Source organism: Pongo abelii, chromosome X, assembly GCF_028885655.2.
Source record: "Pongo abelii isolate AG06213 chromosome X, NHGRI_mPonAbe1-v2.0_pri, whole genome shotgun sequence".
Lineage (NCBI taxonomy): Eukaryota > Metazoa > Chordata > Mammalia > Primates > Hominidae > Pongo > Pongo abelii.
This window is the reverse complement of record NC_072008.2, coordinates 124,296,020-124,317,682: the sequence shown is the minus strand read 5'-3', so window position 1 is coordinate 124,317,682 and position 21,663 is coordinate 124,296,020. Positions and strand designations below refer to the sequence as shown.

The following is a 21,663-nucleotide window of genomic DNA, read 5'->3' as shown; positions in this document are numbered from 1 at the left end:
AGAGAAAGAAAGAAAGAGAGAGAGAGAAAGAAAGAAAGAAAGAAAGAAAAAGCTAGCAAGCAAGCAAAGAAGAAGAAGAATGGCTTGGTAAAAAAGAAAGAAAAAATAAGACCATGCAACCATAGTTGGTTCACATTAAATTGTGACTCTCCATAAAATACATGGAAGTAACCTGTGCTGAATACCACCACACAAGGAAAATAAGTCTCCTCCTTTTCTCAAGCATGCTGATACATTCTTTTACTTTACCACCTTCTCTGTCATGGCAAAAGAAATGACATATTACCCTTTTCAAATCCCTCAGCATTAATTTCAAGAAATGCTCATGAATCAATAATTTTCCACTGCATGGTCATTATTCAAGAAGGAACCAAGAAAGTTCCTCCTTCTAATCTTTGAAGTCTAGGAAAGGATGAAATTAAACTGCTGTACCAAGTCATAAAGATTTATACATTTGAAAATATTTGGGAGGCGGTATCATAAATAAATGAGGTGCCTGAGCATGGTGGCTCACGCCTGTAATCCCAGCACTTTGGGTGGCTGAGGTGAGCGGATCACTTGACGTCAGGAATTTGAGACCAGCCTGGCCAACATGCAGAAACCCCATCTCTGATAGAGACAGGAGACAGTCAAGGATCCCCGGTGAAACCTTCAATCTGTGAGGTGGGAAACCTGCTAGCAGGACTCTCTCTCACTTTGGTGAGAGTTGTTTTTCCTTTTCACCCAGTAAATTTCACTTTTCACCCTTCTATGCGTCCACAAGCCTAATCTTTCCTGGTTATGTGACAAGAACTGGTTTTAACTGAACTAAGGAGAAAGTTATACAACATCTCTACTAAAAATACAAAAATTAGCCAGGCATGGTGGCGGGTGCCTCTAATCCCAGCTACTCTAGGCAGGAGAATTGCCTGAACCCAGGAGGTGGAGGTTGCAGCAAGCTGAGATTGCGCCACTGCACTCCAGCCTGGGCAACATAGTGAGACTCTGTCTCAAAAAAAAAAAAAAAGAAAAGAAAAAAATTTTTTAAATGATAATAAAAATAAAAAGGTGAGGGAAGCACTACAAAGAAAGGTCAATCCAGAAATTGTGTGTGCCTCGTTCTTCCAGTAAGAAAGCTCTTCTTTATATATATGAATATATATGAATTCATATATATGAATATATATGAATTCATATATATGAATATATAATCATATATATGAATATATAATATATAATCATACATATAACCACATTTTATTCACATAGAGCTTTGTACTTTTTAAAAAGTGTTTTCTCATTTGTTAGAATTTTTAAATTTATCTTTTTAGAGATGAGATCTCGCTGTGCTGCCCAGGCTGGAGCGCACTGGCTAATTCCACAGGCGTGATCATATCTCACTGCAGCGTCAAATTCCTGGGCCCAAGCAATGCTCCTGCCACAGGCTCCTGAGTAGCTGGCACTACAGGCACACAACATCATGCCCTGAAGCTATTTTCTCATTTGATCCTCACAACAATCTTGTTTGATAGAGTATACAGATATTACTAATCCCACTTCACAGTTCTGAAAATGAAGATTTAGGTAAATTAAGGGTGCTGAACTAACATCACTTTCCTCCTAATCAGCCCATTGTTCTTCTAGTCCACCACACCACCCTGGCTCTGTAATAATGACTTCTGTTCCATAGTCAATTGACTTCCCATTCAGATCATCTCTCTGCCCTCTACTTCCCACCCTATTTCTGTCTGTGTCCCCTCAGTAATTCACATCAACAAACATTCATTAAGTCCCTACTGTGTGCAGAACCCTGGTAATTATTATAGAAGAAACAGAAATGAGTAAGAGATGGTCCCTGTAATCCCAAAAGGAATGTGTAGAATAAACCAAAATTAGAATGTGACTCAGTTGTATGACAGAAGGAAAAGCAAAATGGTTAGCACAGGAGAGGTGGAGCTTAATTCTACTTGGTAGTCATGAGGGTGAGGAAGGAAACACAAAACTTTTCACGGCAGAAGTAGCCTTCAAGCTGAGTCATAAAAGATAAGGTTCAAACGGGAATAGAAGGAGAAATTATATATAGCAAGAAGAGGAAAAAAATGTAAGGCAAGCCATATATGTGTGAAATGCCTTAGAATGCTTAGCCTGGTGTGACCAGAGCACAGAATACACAAGGGGATTCAGGAGGGATGAGGCTAGAAAGTACAGTGAGGCCAAATCACTATGGGCCTTCAATGTCATGGCGAAAGCTTTAGAGTTCACTCTGTAAGACAGTAAATCAAGAGCCAAAAGATTTGGAGAAGGCATATGATTGACCCAAACTATACCTTAGGAAGTTGAACTGGAGCAAGACAAGGAATCAGGAGGCATAAAAGCACAACTTTGGGCCTGCGATGATAAAAGGGAGAACCGGAGAAAGGGCAATGAAAATAGGAGGTAAGAGGTTAAGAGGCACTTTAGAGCCAGACTCAAAGGGACTTGATAAACATTTAAATATTGGCACTGAGCAAGAACAGGGCACTGAAGAGGATTCTGAGCTTTCTAGTGTAGATGTTTTGGAGGATGGAGATGCTATCAATCAAGATAGAAAAATGCCGAGGTTCTTTTTTTTTTTTTTTTTTTTGTGATGGAGTCTCACTCCATCACCCAGGCTGGAGTGTAGTGGCACCATCTTGGCTCACTGCAACCTCTGACTCCCGGGTTCAAGCGATTCTCCCGCCTCAGCCTCCTGTGTAGCTGGGATTACAGGTGCGTGCCACCACACCTGGCTAATTTTTGTATTTTTAGTAGAGACGGGGTTTCGCCATGTTGCCTAGGCTGGTCTCGAACTCCTGACCTCAAGTGATCCACCGGCCTCAGCCTTACAAAGTGCAGGGATTATACACATGAGCCACCGCACCCAGTCACTTTTTCTTTTCTTTTTTGTAGACAGGGTCTTGCTCTGTCACCCAGGCTGGAGTACAGTGGTGCAATCACGGCTCACTGCAGCTTCAACCTCCTAGACTCAAGTGATCCTCCCACTTCAGCCTCCAGAGTAGCTGGGACCACAGGAATGTGCCACCATGCCTGGGTAATTTTTGTATTTTTTTGTAGAGATGGGGTCTCTTTGTTGCCCAGGCTGAGGAACTCCTAGGCTCAAGCGATCCTCCTGCCTCAGCCTATCAAAGTGCTGGGATTACAGGCATGAGCCACCACACCCAACCATCTAGGGTTCTTAATAGTTTATCAATAACCCTCTTAGAAAAAGAGAAGGATTACCTCAATGGCCTTACCTGAACAACATCAATGCAGGCATCCAAGTAGATGCAACCTTTCGATTCTTTTGAATTTTTCTCATCTTTATAGGAATTGAGAATATATGAACCGTCAGGAAGTTGGGTCAAGTAAAAATATCGTCTCTTGAATACCTACATGGGGAAAACCCAGCAATGATACATTTGTTACATATACACTGCATTTGAATAGTTTCTCTGAACTAAAAATCTCAAAAGCTTGCCAGGCATTGTGCCTGGACAACCTTCAGACAACCCTGACAAGATGTTAGGAATTATCATTATCTTCATTTTTCTAAGATAGTAAATGAAAATCACAAGATTTACCCTCAGTTAATCAAATATCTAGAGAACAATAATTAAGACTTAACACTTTGAAATGTATAAAGCATTCTGATATCTGAATCTCCTGACCCTTTCACTATAGCATTCTTTTCCCATTTAATTGCAAACCATGATTACATAATTTTAATTTGGTTTCTATTACCGCGAATACAAAAATATAAAAAGCATATATATACATATACACATATACCCACATTACATATTTCCATCTCACCTACACATGTACTCATCTACACTGTACTATTGTTTTTGCTTCTGAAAGTCCAGTTTACAGGGCACTCACAGGGAAGCACAGAATCATTAGTTGCCTGCCAGTTGTTGTCGAGTGACCCAAGTGCTGAGCTTTAAATCAACAGGCCTAATGGAACTATGCCATTTGTTTGGAGTTAGGGATTCACAATAGTTAAGGAGTAGCCTGTTGCTACAACTCACAGCAAAGCCCACAGGAACAGGAAAAGGTTGGGGACTGCCTGATGAGTTCATGCTGTCCCTCTATTCTCCCCTAAAAACAGACTTTGAGAGTCTGATAAAAGAGACGAGAAAAGGGATTAGGAGCTCTCTGATGAACTGATGCTTCTTTCAATAAGTCACAAACTGCAGGCTATGTCAAGCAACTGTCACAGTGAAAGGCAGAGCTTATTCAAGTTGCAATTTCCCAGGATGACAGATCTGAAGTCACTTCAGGGTGAGATGGGAAGAGCAGCTAGGAAATAGACTCCTGGTGATTATTGAGGAAATGCATTCCTATGCATCTTGTCTTATTCGAAGAACCTGGCTTTAAAATTTAAGCTTGTCATTTTTAATCACCCATCTGATTATCCAATATGATCCCTGATCATTTTGAGAACTTTAATTATGGAAAGAGTATTATTTGGCAAGGTCATTCTTGCCAACAACTTAACATCTGGCAAAGTACCTGAAACATCAATTTATTTCTCCGTAGCATGACCAAGCAAAATATATAAAAGCCTTAAGGGGCATTTCTTTTTAGAAAAACCAGTAAAAATAAATAACATTGATAGTTATTTTTGACTTGTATAAATATCACTGATTTTTTTAATGAATGACAAAAATATATATCAGTGTAAGGAATACCCTAACAGGTTAGACTGATAAATGCTACAGCTTCTATCTCAGGAAGGGGCCATGTGGGCTATGTGCTATCAACAGAAAAGAGTCCTAGCAGAAAACATCAGCTTGTTTTGCAATGCCAGTCAATTAAATGTTATTGTATTAGTATGCAAAGGAACAGAAAGAGAATGTGTGGGTATATTTATATCTTTCATATATTTACATATCTCATATACGTGAGAACATATACATATATTCTCATATTCAATTAATCCACATTTAAGTTTGCTGGAAGAAATCTAGATTAATATTAAAGGAAAATGTTAATCATAATGGTGATTATGTATGTATGTTTGCTTATTTTCTTTATTTTTATTTTTAGTAGAGACAGGGTCTCCCTATGTTGCCCACGCTGGTCTCAAACTCCTGAGCTCAAGGGATCCTTCTGCCTCAGCCTCCCCAAAGTGAGCCACCCTGCCCGGCCTGTTTGCTTATTTTCATGACGATGGTTCACATCTCTCATTAAAATGATGGGAATAGAAGGCTTAGAATTACATGCTGAGGTCATTTCAAATGAATAACATGTAATGAACACTAACTTTGTGTAACACATTGCTTTTTAAAGTTATCACAATAATTATCTACAACAAAATTAGAATACATCTTTCAGGCTAAAAGTAACATGAAAAAAATAATATGAAAAAATTTAGATTTGAATTGTTCAAATCTAAAACTGAAATTCTGCCGCTTCAGTGGGACAGCCTATAGAATCCACTTGCAGAGTCAACAGCCAGCAACAAAGAGAGAGGCAGAAGAAGAGAAAATACAGAACAAAACATTTGTGGCATACAGTCAAATTATAGTCCGAGAAATTTTTTTTTCACATACAGCTGCCTCACCAAGCAAAGAAATTCTGTGGCAGCCACCACTTCCAATATTAGCAAAGCACATCATTACAATGGAGATGGAAAGGGATATGAAATTACAGCAAATCACTTCCTGTAACATTGCAATTATATCTAAATGTGACACTCGGGTAGGTAGCTTATGAATCTGGGGAGAGAACATGATGCCTGAAAGAGCACTCAGAAAGAGCAGTTGCCTGAAAGTCTTATGATACTGATTCTCAGCCAGTATCTCCTGCTAACCAGCAGTGAAATTGTCCTCAAGACTCTGCTTCTCTCAGTTTACTCACTCGTAAAATGATGAGATCAGATGAGATGATCTGTAAGATCATATTCTTCCACAATATACAAAATAATTTCATTCAACTTGAACAAATAACACAGCAGCCTTCTTAGCCTGGAAGCTACTCTCCCCACATGATTTCTCATATGCTAGAAACACACAGTTTGGACAGTAAAGAATATTTTTAAGTCATCTCTATGTAGAAATCAGACTCTGCCCAACAACAAATTGTAAGATCTTTTCTCATTCTAATATTTTATGATATATATTGGGTTTCAACTTCTGAGAAGCTTTTAAGATATCTTTTGCAAAGAAGAAAGGAATATCCTAAATCTTTCCCATGGAAATCAAAGGGAAATCAGAAACATAACTTCCTAGACATTTAAAAAATTTCCACAATGCAGCTATTTAGGGTTTAAGTTTATATATATTTTTTACATTTCTAAAAGAAGACAGGTGTTAAAATAACGACCATACAGAATAATGGTAATTACTCTATATCATATCTGTCATTTGAAGGCTGCAAGTCTTTTGTAACCAATAGCTAATTCTTTTAATGCCTCTTGGGGTAATTATCATTATCCACATTTTACCTAACAGCAAACTGAGGGACCAAGAGCTCATTCAAATTCACACAGGCGGCCAGGAGCGGTGGTTCATGCCTCTAATCCCAACACTTTGGGAGGCTGAGGCGGGTGGAACACCTGAAGTCAGAAGTTCAAGACCAGCCTGGCCAACATGGTGAAACCGTGTCTCTATTAAAAATGCAAAAATTAGCCAGGCGTGGTGGAGCACCCCTGTAATCCCAACAACTCAGGAGGCTGAGGTGAGAGAATTACTTGAACCCGGGAGGCGGAGGCTGCAGTGAGCCGAGATCACACCACTGCACTCCAGCCTGGGCGAGAGAGCAAGACACCGTCTCAAAAAAAAAAAAAAAAAAAAAGGTTCACACAGGCAAGTCACTGATAGAACTGGAATCAGAATAGGATAATGGCTACAAAGAGAATCTTGCCCAAATCCTCCAATGGCTTCCCATCTTACTTTACAGTAAGATCTAAAATCCTCACCATAGCCCAGAACACTGCACAGGATTTGGCCTCAGACTACTTCTTGGATTCCATTTCTTCTCTTTTTTATTTGAGATGGAGTCTCATTCTGTCTCCCAGGCTGGAGTACAGTGGCGCGATCTCGGCTCACTGCAAGCTCCACCTCCTGGGTTCACGCCATTCTCCTGCCTCAGCCTCCTGAGTAGCTGGGACTACTGGCGCCTGCCACCACGCCCGGCTAATTTTTTTGTATTTTTAGTAGAGACGGGGTTTCACCATGTTAGCCAGGATGGTCTTGATCTCCTGACCTCGTGATCCACCCGCCCCGGCCTCCCAAAGTGTTGGGATTACAGGCATGAGCCACCGCGCCCGGCCTTCCTTGGACTCTATTTCTAATCTTTCTGCTCCAGCTACACTGGCTTACCTGCTGTTACTCAAATATCTCAAGTAAGCTCCTTCGGGTCTCTGTACTTCCTTCCTCAGCCTAGAATCCTCTTTCCTCACTATCCACACAGCTTACTTTCTTACTCCTTTCAGGTCTTTGCTTGAATCTCCCCTCCTCTGGGAGGCCTTCTGTACCACCTGCCCTCATCATAGCACCCAGTTATGTCTTTTTCATGGAGTGATCCCTATACAAATATGTTATTCATCTATCGTTTTATTTGCCGTCTCTTTCTAGCCCATGAAGTTTCATGTTTCATCTACTGCTGTTATCCCCCCAGTACATATAACAATGCCTGGACTCAATAAAATATTTCAAAATGAATAAACAATGAATGAATAATCCCATTTCCAGCACAGATTCTCCAGCAGATTCTCCAGTGGTTTCATCCAACAGAATTGTGTTTCTCTGTAATGCCCACACTCTTCTTTCTCCTCCTCCTTGTCTTTATTATTTTTGTTAGATGGTGAACACAGTTGAAAATGCCCCACCTTACTCAGTGAGGAACACAGATCCTGAAGAGTGGCCCATTCAGACCACCCACAACAATAAAACAGAGAGCAAGCCAAAGGATTTGATTCTATAGGATCAGGTCCTGCCAAGTCTGCTGAAGGCCCCAAGCTGTTGGAATGACAAACTTTTTTTTTTTTTTTTTTTTTTCTTCTGGAGACAGAGCCATGCTCTGTTGCCCAGGCTGTAGTGCAGTGGTGTGATCTCGGCTTACGGCAACCTCTGCCTCCTGGATTCAAGTAATTCTCCTGCCTCAGCCTCCTGAGTAGCTGGGATTACAGGTGCATGCCACTACGCCTGGCTAATTTTTTTTTTTTTTTTTTTTTTTTTTTTTTTTTTTTTTGTATTTTTAGTAGAGATGGGGTTTTACCATGTTGGCCAGGGTGGTCTTGAACTCCTGGCCTCAAGTGATCTACCCACCTCAGCCTCCCAAAGTGCTGGGATTACAGGTGTGAGCTACTGTGCCTGGCCAGATGACAACCTTTTTGAACCCCTTCTGGAGCACGAACAAAGGCCTTTTGTCATTCAACTGCATCAAAGATTAAACATAAGAAGGAAAGTTGGAGCACTTAGTATCCTCAAGGTAGGAAAATGGCTGGGGGTGGCGGCTCACGTCTGTAATCCCAGCACTTTGGGATGCCAAGGCGGGTGGATCACCGGAGGTCAGGAATTCGAGACCAGCCTGGCCAACATGGTGAAACCCCATCTCTGCTAAAAATACAAAAATTAGCCAGGTGTGATGGAATACTATGCAGCCATAAAAAATGATGAGTTCACGTCCTTTGTAGAGACATGGATGAAATTGGAAATCATCATTCTCAGTAAACTATCGCAAGAACAAAAAACCAAACACCGCATATTCTCACTCATAGGTGGGAATTGAACAATGAGAACACATGGACACAGGAAGGGGAACATCACACTCTGGGGACTGTTGTGGGGTGGGGGGAGGGGGGAGGGATAGCATTGGGAGATATACCTAATGCTAGATGACGAGTTGGTGGGTGCAGCGCACCAGCATGGCACATGTATACATATGTAACTTACCTGCACATTGCGCACATGTACCATAAAACCTAAAGTATAATAATAATAATAATAAAAGAAAAAAAAAAAAAAAAAGAAATTAAAGATTTTACTATGGATTGTGAAAGCTGAATGCTAAATCTTAAGGAATTTTGAGGGCATACTATTAAACATAGCCCTTGTTAAAATTAAATTAAATAAACTTATGATTAAATAAATTAAAAAAAAAATAATAATAATGTATTCAAAATGATAAAAGATGATTCTTAGGTTTTATAAGCATTTCGTAAGCATTGGGAAAGTCCTACTAAGATTAAGCAGAATTGAAAAGTCAAAGGATGTAACTGCCTGCTTTTGATTTTTACATTTTTAAGTCGATGCATATATGTACACATTCACATAGCATCGTGTCTTACGTACCCTTTAATCTAAAATAGCTCTTTAATAATGATTTATGATTTATTTTTCTGTTTCTCTTAAGTACTGGTAAGATTCAGAAAGTATTGTTCAAATTAACTCTGCATCATAACACATTGCACTTAAAAAAGAAAAGCACCAGGCAGTTAATAATGTGAATTCCAAAATCAGTGGAGTAAAAAGAGCAGAAAGTCAATGCGTGCTACTGATTATATAGAAGAGTGTGTCACACAGTAAGTTCCTGGAATTAGGTTAAATATTATCTTTAAAAAGTAAAAAATGATAAGTGAGTTTTACTCTTTAATAATTCATCACTTAGATTTTCAGTATAATTCTGTCAGTAAAATGTTTTTGGACATTAAAACAATCTTGATTGTTGGGTAATATTCTGCTTTTACTGGGTTATCTCCAGAAACATTACAGATCAGTTTGTGCCCTTTCTGGCTTAAAATTCATTTTATCATTACACATTTCAAATATTGTGAGAAGGGATTGACTAAAAATGTATTACTATTCATGTTTATTTTGTATTATTTTTCTATTTTTAATTTTTAATCCTTTATTAAAGTTCAAAACACAATAAAACAGATTATAATCATCTTCCTCCATGTTCACAATAAAATACATTTTTAAAAAAAAAAAAAAAAAAAAAATTAGCCAGGTGTGGTGGTGCACGCCTGTAATCCCAGCTACTTGAGAGGCTGAGGCTGGAGAAGTGCTTAAACCCAGGAGGCAGAGGTTGCAATGAGCAGAGATTACACCACTGCACTCCAGCCTGGAAGACAGAGCGAGATCCTCTGTCAAAAAAAAAAAAAAAAAAAAAAAAAAAGAAAGAAAGAAAGAAAGAAAAGCAAGTAGGAGAACCTTTTATCATCTTCTACAACAAATCCCAAGAGTGTTTACCTATTGTGTGTTACCTAGAGGGGTAATTATTTACTGCTAAATTGCATGAACCAGAAGTCCTTAGAAAGGATGCTTCAAAGGTTTAGAGGCAGAGTAGGTAGGCCAGGAGCAATGTAGAAATGATGTGAGGGAACGTGCCTAATGTCTCAGACAGAACACAATAGAAGAGCCAGCAAGGAAAAGGAGAAAGCAGGAGAGACAGAGACATACTGGGTCTTAGAACTGTTCTGCACAAAAATGAAAGAAACAATGGGGAAAAAAACCACAGGACTTAGAAAAGTTGAGTTGCAGTAAGGACACCAGAATGCCAGGAACTTCATCCTGCTAAAGAACCCCTACCACTACGTTGGCAACCTGATATATCACTCACCTCTCTCCATCATGTCATTTACAGTCCTATCAAGTTTGTTCTGTTTTTTTTTTCTTTTCAATATGAAGTCTCACTTTGTCGCCCAGGCTGGAGTGCAGTGGCACGATCTCAGCTCACTGCAACCTCAGCCTCCTGGCTTCAAGCGATTCTCCCACCTCAGCTTCTCAAGTGGGTGGGACTATAGGTGTGTGTCACCATACCCAGCTAAGCTTGTTGTATTTTTAGTGGAGATAGGGTTTCACCATGTTGCCCAGGCTGGTCTCGAACTCCTGACCTCAAGTGATCCTTCTGGCTTGGCCTCCCAAAGTGCTGGCATTACAGGCATGAGCCACCACACCTGGCCCCAAGTTTTAATATATGACACTCTCCTACCCACTGAGAAACTGAGTAAAAATCAAATAGCTTTTCTTAAATCTACCATATCTGGGCACTGAAGAGTTCTTCAACTATTTGATTTAAAGCCAAGTCTAATAGGAGGGGTCTACAATCCACCCTTCTCATTACAGACAAATTATTTTATCAGATGTATTTCAGCATGGCATGTCACTGCTCAAATAATCAATGACTCTCAATTACTCACATAATAAGGCACACATGCCAGATAGTGGCATTCAAGGCCCTCCCGCAATCCTAATAATATAAAATAACAACAATTGCTAACATCTGTGGGGTGCTTTGTGCATTACGGTCTCTGGTTAAGTGCTTTCCTTGTATTATTTCACTGAATCCTAGTAACAATTTGTGTGGTCATTACTGTTATGCCCTCCCTATTACAGAAGAGAAATGGAGGCACAAGGTGATACCAAAGGACCAAATCAACTTCATCTCCCATGACTACTGAGCTTCACCTAACCATTCTGCCTTATACATATTACCTGGCACACTCACTTTCTCCTTTCTGATTCACTTCCTTCGAGGCCCCGCCTTCTTCAAGAAGCCTTCTCTGACCCCAGGCCACAATGATCTAGATTCATGTAGCACTTGGTCACTGTACCATCTTTAAACAATTATTTTTATTGTGTGTCTCACCTCCCCAAAAAGGTGGTTTTTTGTTTTGTTTTGTTTTTTTGAGACAGAGTCTCACTCTGTTGCCCAGGCTGGAGTGCAGTGGTACGATCTCAGCTCACCTCAACCTCTGCCTCCCGGGTTCAAGAGATTCTCATGCCTCAGCCTTCCGAGTAGCTGATATTACAGGTGCACAACATGACGCCTGGCTAATTTTTGTATTTTTAGTAGAGACAGGGTTTCACTATGTTGGCCAGGCTGGTCTTGAACTTTTGACCTCAAGTTATCAGCCCACCTCGGCCTCCCAAAGTGCTGGGATTACAGGTGTGAGCCACTGTGCCCAGCCCACCTTCCCAAAAAGGTTTTAAGCTCTACATCTGACACTTCTCTCTACTCTCCACAATGCTAATACCTTGTATTAACAAGGCATTCAATATCTATTTGGTAGCCAGGCGTGGTGGGATGCACCTGTAGTCCCAGGTACTTGGGAGCCTGAGGCAGGAGGATCGCTTTAGCCCAGGTGTTGGAGGCTGCAATGAGCTATGATTGTGCCACTGCACTCCAGCCAGGGAAATATAGTAAGACCTTGTCTCTGAAAAAATTAAATTAAGAAATTATCTATTTGATCATGAATTTGTTGATACCCAATAGTGTCTGACACATAGGAAGCACCTAATAAATGGTTTTTGAGAAGTAATATGAATGAGAGAAAACAAAACATAAAAAACAAATTAGTGAAAAAATCTCATGCATAATAAATGAATGCAATCAATTTGTTAGCTGTAAGAGACAGTCTGGTAGAATACAATTGGACTAACATATCAAAAATAAAATATTTTCTCTTCCTTTTGTTCTAACACACATAGTGACCTTGACCTCCTAGCAATTATTTTAATATTGTATGTGCTTTCTTAGGTCAAATCCTCATTTGATTTGATGTTCTCCCACTGCAGAGGAGGAAAAATCCCTCCTGGAAGAGTTAAGGATTTAAGGACTTTTGGACTCTGGATATATAACAAATGGCTCTTTTTGTGCCAAAAAAATTTTAAACGGCACTAGAAGTGAGTCATACATCAACCAGTTGAACTTGCAACCCCGATATCATATCAAGGCACTTCAGCGTTTAATTGCTGAGAATGGGGAGGAGAGAGCTAGAGGAATGTGACCAAATTGAGCCAAAAAGATGCATAAAGGTGGGTGTCCCAGGAGTTGGCCAAGAATCTGCAGCAATTTTTTAAAAAATGAAAAACCACCCTGAAGATTAAATTCCTCCATATATCATTATATCTCTTAGGAGAAATAGTTCTAAATACCAGGGGAAGGCTATGTCCAATATCACAGCTATCTAAGCCCACATTAAATTCCTTCATTGATATGAAAAGAAGTTGAATAAAGCAGATGTCTCTAGCAGCTACTTGGGAAAGAGAGAATGTAAATGAATAGGGGTCTGTTAGGATTGTGGTTTCTGTCTAAAGGATCATGTATTCTCTATGACATCTTAAAACTTCTCTCTAATACTTTTGCAGGAATTGAAGAGTGGCAGCAAGGTACATCCTCATTAACTAGAAACCACAAATTGACGAAATTAATCACTATGATAAGGCTTATCCTGTTTTAACTTGAATACCAAGAACAAAGCAAATTACAAGTGCTAAATGTTCACTGCACCCAAACAACCAACAGAGCGTTGGTTTTTTGTTTTTGGGGGGTTTTTTTGGGGAAAAAAAAAAGGGATGAGGTCTCGCTTTGTGCCCAGGCTGGAGTGCAGTGGCACAATCATAGCTCACTGCAGCTTCAAACTCCTGAGCTCAATTCAAACTCCTGGGCTCAAGTGATCCTCCTGACTCAGCCTCTTAAGTAGCTGGGATTACAGGCACATGCCACCACACCCAGCGCAACAGAGCTTCTGCAAGAACTGCATGATGCCTCCTCTTCAGTGAGAGGAAGTGCTTGGGCACGGAGCACTGTGACTCGTGGAGTGATGCACATTATTCGCAGCTTTCCTGTAGCCCAGGCTCCTCAGGGCAAGTTTCTCAGCCAACAATGAGGTTATACTCAGCAAGCACTTCTGGGAAAATATGCCCATTTCAGAAGGTGGTGCAGATTATATCTTAACAACTGACCAGAGCAGGGGAAAAGCCATATATTGGGGAAAATATAAATTTTTATCTTATAAATATGGGGTCTTATAATCTTCCAATACGAAGAACTCAGCCTAGTTCCTCTACCAGCCCCTCTTTTCCCTACAGCCCATCGACTTGAATGCATTGCAAGTCATTGCAAGAACTATCGACTTGAATGTTCTTGTAAAACTTGCTGGCAAGCTAGCTAGGAAGGTTGAACTGTCTACAGCAATCCATATACAAATTACTTTGGCTATATGATTTAGATTGCATTAAAGGCCATGTGGTTGCTTTCTTAAAAGATCTTATAAAGTTGGAATCTTCTAATTCCCTTTTAGCAACTGCACTTTGCTGAGTCTCTTCTAATACTCTTTCCTTCGTTTTATTTTTGCACTTTCTCTCACGATATGATTCCTCCCTTCCTTGCTGTTAGAGTCCTCCCTCCCTTCCTTCCTTTTTTTTTTTTGAGACAGAGTGTCGCTCTGTCACCCATGCTGGAGTGCAGTGGCACAATCTTGGCTCACTGCAACCTCCACCTCTTAAACTCAGGTGATCCTCCAACTTCAGCCTCCAGAGTAGCTGGGACTATAGGAGTACACCACCAGGCCTAGCTAACTACCTTTGTATTTTTTTGTAGAGGTGAGGTTTCGTCATGTTGCTCAGGCTGGTCATGAACGCCTGGGCAGATTCCTTTATTTCTAACAGTCAAAATGTCCAGCAAAACAACTCAGACCTATTTCTAAAATCAGTTTAAAGTTGTGCGTAATTTCAAACTTTCCAAAAAACTGATTGTAATTTTTTTTTTAAGAGATCGAGTATTGCTCTGTCAGTCAGGCTGGAGTACAGTCATGCAATCACAGCTCACTGTAGCTTTGACCTCCCAGGCTCAAGCGATCCTCCCACCTCAGCTTCTCAAGTAGCTGCAAATACAGGCATGCGTCACCATGCCCCGCTAATTTTTTTTATTTTTTGAAGAGACAGGGCTCGCTATGTTGCCCAGGCTAGTTTCGAACTCCCAAACTCAAGCAATCCTCCTGCCTTGTCCTCCCAAAGTGCTAAGATTACAGGCGTGAGCCACTGTGCCCAGCACATAATTTTTAAAATTTAGAAATTTCTTAACGAATAAAGACACTTAAACATACACCTCTCTCTAAAAGGCACCAAGATGCCTTGCTTTTATTCCCTAGCAATTCCAGAGGGATCTGCAGGCCAGTGTCAAGCCACAGGGCATCAAATAAGCTCAGATAAAACACAGGGAAGAAGCTTGGCTTATGGAGGCTGTTATTTGCCACTGAGTCATGGTTAATAACCAGATCTGCTATTGCTTCCTAGTTAGTCTGCCGTGAGTTTGCAGGGGCTATCAAAGCTTGAATTTTCCAAAAAGAAAAGATTCTTTGCTCTCAACTCTGCAAGCTCTGGCCCTGAGGTGCTGGTTGCTAAATCTACCAATGCTTCTTACCAGTGTGGGCTGGAGTTCCTAGCGGGCAGGGAACTCCAGATGCTTTAAGGATAAACCTGCCTCCAGGATTGGGGAAATGACTCAGATAATAGCACACCTGAGTCATCTTCCCACTTGCTTATAAGCTTCATTAGTATTCTTCACTTCAAACATTACCATAGTAGAAAAAATATACATAGAAACTTTCCTCTCAAACTCTGTCAACCCTTTGTCTCAGTTCTTCTGCCTCTGCCTTTTCCAATTATCCAAGAGCTGGGTCAGCTGCTCACCCCATCTTTAGCTTTAACCTCCTATGCCTGAAACAATCCAGACTTGATGCAGGAAGAACTTATATGATCCCCCACCCTGTAACAGAGCACTGAAAGGTACAAACCAGACTCTCCCTGTGTGCCTTGGTTCATAGGCCTGGACTTGTGCTTTGGCCCTCACTTCAAGTTCTAGCCTGGAAACTATAAAACTGCTCCCCCTTTTCAATCCTCTGCCCCATACACTCACTTGCCCTGTATTGATACAGAAAGAGAACATGAAAAAATGACGTGTCAACACTGCAGTTCCAACTAATTTCAATAATGTTGAACTAAATAACAGTTAAAACACTTTTTTTTTTTTTTGAGATAAGGTGTCACTCTGTCACCCAGGCTGGAGTGCAGTAGCGCAATCTCGCCTCACTACAGCCTCGACCTCCCAGGCTGAAGTGATCCTCCTACTTCAACGTCCCAAGTACCTGGGACTACAGGGGAGCACCACTTCACATGACTAATTTTGTTCATTTTTGTAGAGACAGGGTCTCGCTATGTTGCCTAGGCTGGTCTTAAACTCCTGGGTTCAAGTGATCCTCCCACACTGGCCTCCCAAAGTGCTGGGATTACAGGCATGAACTACCACACCCGGCCCAAAATACAATTATTAGAGGAAAAAGTAATCTTGGCAAAATGCCTCAGAAGGTTCTAGCTGAACCTTCCTCTGATTCCCATTCTAGCTGTGACAAATTCTGAAATACAACACTACTGCTATGGCTCAGGAGATGAAATCAGAAGAGTAAAGGATATATATTTAGCTCCCAGAAATCCAAAATGGAGATTCATAATTTATAATGGAAAAGAGTGGGGATAAATGAAACTCATAACTAGAAACAGTTCCCAAACCTCAATATGGCCTTTGCATTTCAAAGTATTTCCTATTAACTTTTTTTAAGCTGTGTAGTAGCCAGGCATGGTGGCTGATGCCTGTAATCTCAGAATTTTGGGAGGACAAGGTGGGAGGATCACTTGAGTCCAAGAGTTTGCGACCAGCCTGCACAACATAGGGAGACCCTATCTCTACCAACAACAAACAAATAAACAAACAAACAAAATTAGCTGGGCATGGTGCTATGTGCCTGTGGTCCCAACTACTTGGGAGGCTGAAGTGGGAGGACTGCTTGAGCCTGGGAGTTTCAGACTGCAGTGAGCCGTGATCACGCCACTGCACTCCAGCCTGGGCGACACAGTGAGACTGTCTCAAAAACAAATAAATAAATGATAAAAATAAAGACAAAAGTTGTGTAGCTTCATATGACCAATTAACTTGGTTTATTCCTCTTTTCCTTCCTTTGCCTGATGTTTGGTAGAGGTTCTAAAAAGAAAGAAATAGGCTGAGCACAGTGGCTCACACCTGTAATCCCAGCACTTTGGGAGGCCAAGGCAGGTGGATCACTTGAGATCAGGAGTTCGAGACGAGCCTGGCCACATGGTGAGACCCCGTCTCTAATAAAAATACAAAAATTAGCCAGGCATGGTGGCCTGCGCCTGTAATCCCAGCTACACGGGAGGCTGAGGCAGGAGAATGGCTTAAACCCGGGAGGTGGAGGTTGCAGTGAGCTGAGATTGCACCTCTGCACTCCATCCTGGTGCAACAGAGCTAGGAGCCATCTCAAAAAAAAAAAAGTTTTTATGTTAATGATCACACACACACACACACACACACACACACACACACACACACACACCCAGAATATGAGCAGCTGAGGATAAAAAGAGGCAAAGCAACACACACACACACACACACACACACACACACACACACACACACACACACACACACACACACCCAGAATATGAGCAGCTGAGGATAAAAAGAGGCAAAGCAAAGAGCCTAGCTCAGCTGCAGCAAAACAACAATTAGCTGGAGACAAGTGGCAGCTGTCCCCTTCAGCTGTGGACTATGTGGTCACCAGGTTGCCTCGGACCCACCACACACACTATGAATTTATGGCTCCTGCCTGGCCACTGTTAGTGCTAGAGTTTCCAAGCTCAGGGATAAGAAACACACAAGCTGAACAATCAACCTTTGCCTAACTAATTGTATTAGTTTCCTATTGCTGTTGTAATAAATTACCACAAATTTGATGGCTTAAAATAGCACAAATTTATTATCTTATAGTTTCGCAGGTTAGAAGTCTGACATGGGTCTCACTGGGCTAAAATCAAGGTGTCAGCAGGGCTATGTTCCTTTCTGGATGCTGCATGGGAGAATCCATTTTCTTGCCTTTTCTGGCTTTTAGAAGCTGCCTGCATTTCTCGGCCTGTGACTCCTTTCTGTATCCTCAAAGCCAGCAACACAGCATCTCTCTCTGGCCCTCCTTCTGTTCTCACATCTCTTTCCCTGACTGAACTCACATCTCTTTCCCTGACTGAACTCACATCTCTTTCCCTGACTGAACTCACATCTCTTTCCCTGACTGAACTCACATCTCTTTCCCTGACTGTCCTTTTCTGCCTCCCTCTTCCACTTATGGGGTTCTTGAAATTGCACTGGGCCCACCCACATAATTGAGGATACCGTCCCTCCTGCCGATCAGTAATTTTAATTCCTCTTTGCCATGTAGGGGACCATTGACTGGTTCCAGGGATTAAGACATGGACATCTTTGAGAGGCCATCAATTCCTCCTATCACATCAATCAATCAATGTGTATTTCACAAATTATGAGAGAAAATGTAAAGCATGTGCTTTTTGGCTTATAATATATGGACTCCTACAAAATTAGAAGTTGTAAGGCAAATTAAAGTTGAAAGGTATTAAACTAAAGGAATCTGTGGCGAATTATTCTGTAAAGATATTAATTTTCTAACATCTTATTTTATGAATCCAGATTTTTGCACATTTACTTAATGTGAGGCTAAGGCTTAAATGTGGGTAAAACCATTCATTCCTTCATGCATTTATTTATTTAATTTAGAGACAGCATCTTATTCTGTTGCCCAGGCTGGAGTGCAGTGGTGCAATCACAGCTCACTGCAGCCTCGAACTCCTGGGCTCAAGCAATCCTCCTGCCTTGGCCTCCCAAAGTGCTGGGATTACAGGTATGAGCCCCCTGCCTGGCCCTATTTAAATATTTTGAGAATGTGTGGGAAGGGGAATGCAGTCAAAAACTATACAACCATTTTCTGATAATCCACACAGAAATGTAACCTTCACACGTACATTTCTGAACCTGATAACTCTGGCAGGAAATATATTGTAATAAACCCTTGAGTCTCATTCAGCTGGCGAGCACTGATAGTATTCTGGTTAAGAGTACAGGCTCTGACATCAGCCTACCTAGGTTCAAATCCTACCTCTGAAACATTGGAGCTGTGTGACCTTGGGTTAATTATTGAATTTCTCTGAGCTTCACTTTCCAAATCTATAAACTAAGAATAGTTAGCAGTACCTATTGCATAGGGCAGCCATGAGAATTAAACGAGATACAGAATATAAAACACCCAGTATGGTGCCTGGTACATTTTAAGTCCTCAATAAATGGGTTCTCTTATTATCACCACTTGCTGAGGCCCATGCTTAGATGCGAGCGATATACAGGAAGCATCCTACAACTTGGATTCATTATTTTCAGGGCTTGGAAATGAAAGTGAGAACAGGACATGATCACCAAAGGGAAGGCAGCAGGCAAAATATTAAATTAAGATAAAATTTGAGTCTTCCCTTGGTAGATACCCATGGTTTCTACTTTCAGCCTGTGTGAAAGATAGAATGACCTTCAATACTTAATGCAAGTGTGAATCATCCTCAGAAAACCACATGATTTTATATTGAATATCTGAAAGAACAGTTATATTTGGTATCAGAGCATAATTTGTTTTTCTGCTCAGAATCCTCATGTAGCTTGTTTCCCCTTTGGATTTTAATGGCTCTTTACAGCCTCCCAAATAAGTAAACCTCATGTCCAAGGTGTTCAAGGCTCTGCACAATTTTATCCTTTTTTGTAAAAAAAAAAAAAAAAACTATCTATTTATTTTTGAGATACACTCTCCCTCTGTTGCCCAGGCTGGAGTGCAGTGGTGCCATCTTGGCTCACTGCAACCTCCGTCTCCTGGGCTCAAGGGATTCTCCCACCTCAGTCTCCTGAGTAGTTGGGACTACAGGTGTGTGCTATCACGCCAGGCTAATTTTTGTAGTTTTTGTAGAGATGGGGTTTCATCATGTTGCACAGGCTGGTCTCGAACTCCTGCCCTCAAGCAATCCACCCACCTCAGCCTCCCAAAGAAGGAGGGACTACAGGTGTGAGCTACTGCACCCAGCCCAATTTTATCCTTTTCAACGTTTCAACTTTTATCTCACTTAAACCCCTTATGCAAACTCACTATCCTGCCAAACTATAAAACTTTCTAGTTAGGCTGTTCTGACTGCACTAAAGGACTGCTTTGTATACTAGTTAAAATAGTATATTTCTTGTCTAGTCTGGAGGCTGAGACCAGTGACCACATCTTAGATATCTACATATTTCCCCACAGTGACTAATATGTAATAAGTACCTAATTAATATTTGCTAAAGAAATGGATTACTTGTCCTTCCACTCATTAAGGTCATTTCTACATATGAAACTTTGATGCCCCTTTTTCAAAGCTATTTTCTTCCTTCAACTGACAGCCTCCTTTTTAAACATCCTGATTCACCAGATAATCATTACATTATATGTCTTTAAAAAGTTGCACTTCTAAATTTATCCTGATGTTTTAGATTTTTTAAATTCCATACGTCTGTGAGAATCCTTTTTTTTTTTTTTTTTTCTAGGGCTCTTTGTAAAATGAATATTGTTTCCAGATAGGCCACTTAGCCACTTATGCCAATATCGTTAAAATGATGGAATAATATAATAACTACTTCCTACCTTCATGGTTACTGTGATGGTGCTATTTACATTTGCTTTATGCAACCAGCCTTGTTTTATCACACCGCCCTTCTGAGAACATAAAGAAGATGAGTCCTGAAATAGAACAAAAATTATCAGTAAAACAACAGCCAGCCTGCCATCTAAATAGCGAAACATTTAGGGGCACAGAATGAGGCCCTGTCCATTTCCTAATTAAAACTTAAAGTCCCCTCTTCCCTGTGAGGATTTAAAATAGTTGACTGTAGAATGAAAGGCTCTGTGCTATGCACACAGTAGGCACTCAGTATTTGCTGAATGGTATGGGCTCTCTTCTGGGAAACCTTCTGCATTATGTAAAACAGTTGAACTGCACCTCGAAATGTCACAGACATCCGGGCCATCTGTCCCAAGAGGAATCTATCAGGCAGGAGAGTCCAGATGAATCACCACATCACATGCCCAACTCAAGAAAAGCAACTCCACAAGCATGTCCCACAGGTGGGGGAACATGTTTATGTACAAATCATAGCCCCTCTCACTTGATTTTTTTCCTAAACCCTACTTGGAAATACAGTAATTAAAAAAAAAATTGAAAAGCACCCAGTTTGAAAGCTGGCCACAGATCATTCCAAAATAATTATTTCCTTCATATTTTCTCAAGAAATTCCCTTTGAAATCTTTTTCAGCAAAGTGACCATGAGGAAACTAGCACAGTTACCCCCACTGTTGCCCCCATTCTTACCTCATCTTTCTCACAGTCTTCATCTATCTCAAATACATGATTAGGAATCTTTTCTGGCCTCAAAGATTTACTGCAAATATAAGAGAACTGCCTTAGACACTAAACAGACCAAAAAAAAAAAAAAAAGAAAAACAACACAAAAACACAATAATGACAACAGTTAAAGCAAGATGAGATTTCTTTCACAAACGAGAAAATGCCAAGACATCCTATTCTCCTTTCCAAATTCAGATTCTCCCCTTTGAGTAAACTTACTGTAAGTTTGTGTTTCTGTAAGGATTTCCACATATGTGGCCAGCAGCGAAGACATAACTAAGCCCAGAAACTTAGGGAGGGCAGAAGTTGCTAAGGAACCTGTGCCAGAGCTGTTAGTGGTGGCAGAACTTCTTCTTCCCCGGGTCAAAAAGCAACACAGGCCGGGCGTGGTGGCTCAAACCTGTAATCCCAATACTTTGGGAGGCAGAGGCGGGTGGATCACCTGAGGTCAGGAGTTCAAGACCAGCCTGGCCAACAGGGTGAAACCCCGTCTCTACCAAAAATAAAAAAAAAAAAAAATTAGCTGGGTGTGGTGGCAGGTGCCTATAAGCCCAGCTACTCAGGAGGCTGAGGCAGAAGAATCGCTTGAACCCGG

At 40.8% G+C, this 21,663-nt stretch overlaps 1 protein-coding gene across 4 annotated transcripts in view; it reads right to left on the bottom strand.

Moving 5' to 3' along the window:
- DOCK11 (dedicator of cytokinesis 11) overlaps positions 1-21,663 on the bottom strand; it is a 194,651-nt gene that overhangs the window by 124,119 nt on the left and 48,869 nt on the right. For all 4 annotated transcript variants that reach the window (XM_024240998.3, XM_054544996.2, XM_054544994.2 and 1 more), the window contains exons 5-7: positions 21,033-21,102; positions 20,309-20,404; positions 3,252-3,386 (exon numbers count right to left, since the gene is read on the bottom strand). In XM_024240998.3, the coding sequence (XP_024096766.1) occupies positions 3,252-3,386; positions 20,309-20,404; positions 21,033-21,102 (301 nt within the window). The remainder of the gene's footprint in view (positions 1-3,251; positions 3,387-20,308; positions 20,405-21,032; positions 21,103-21,663) is intronic.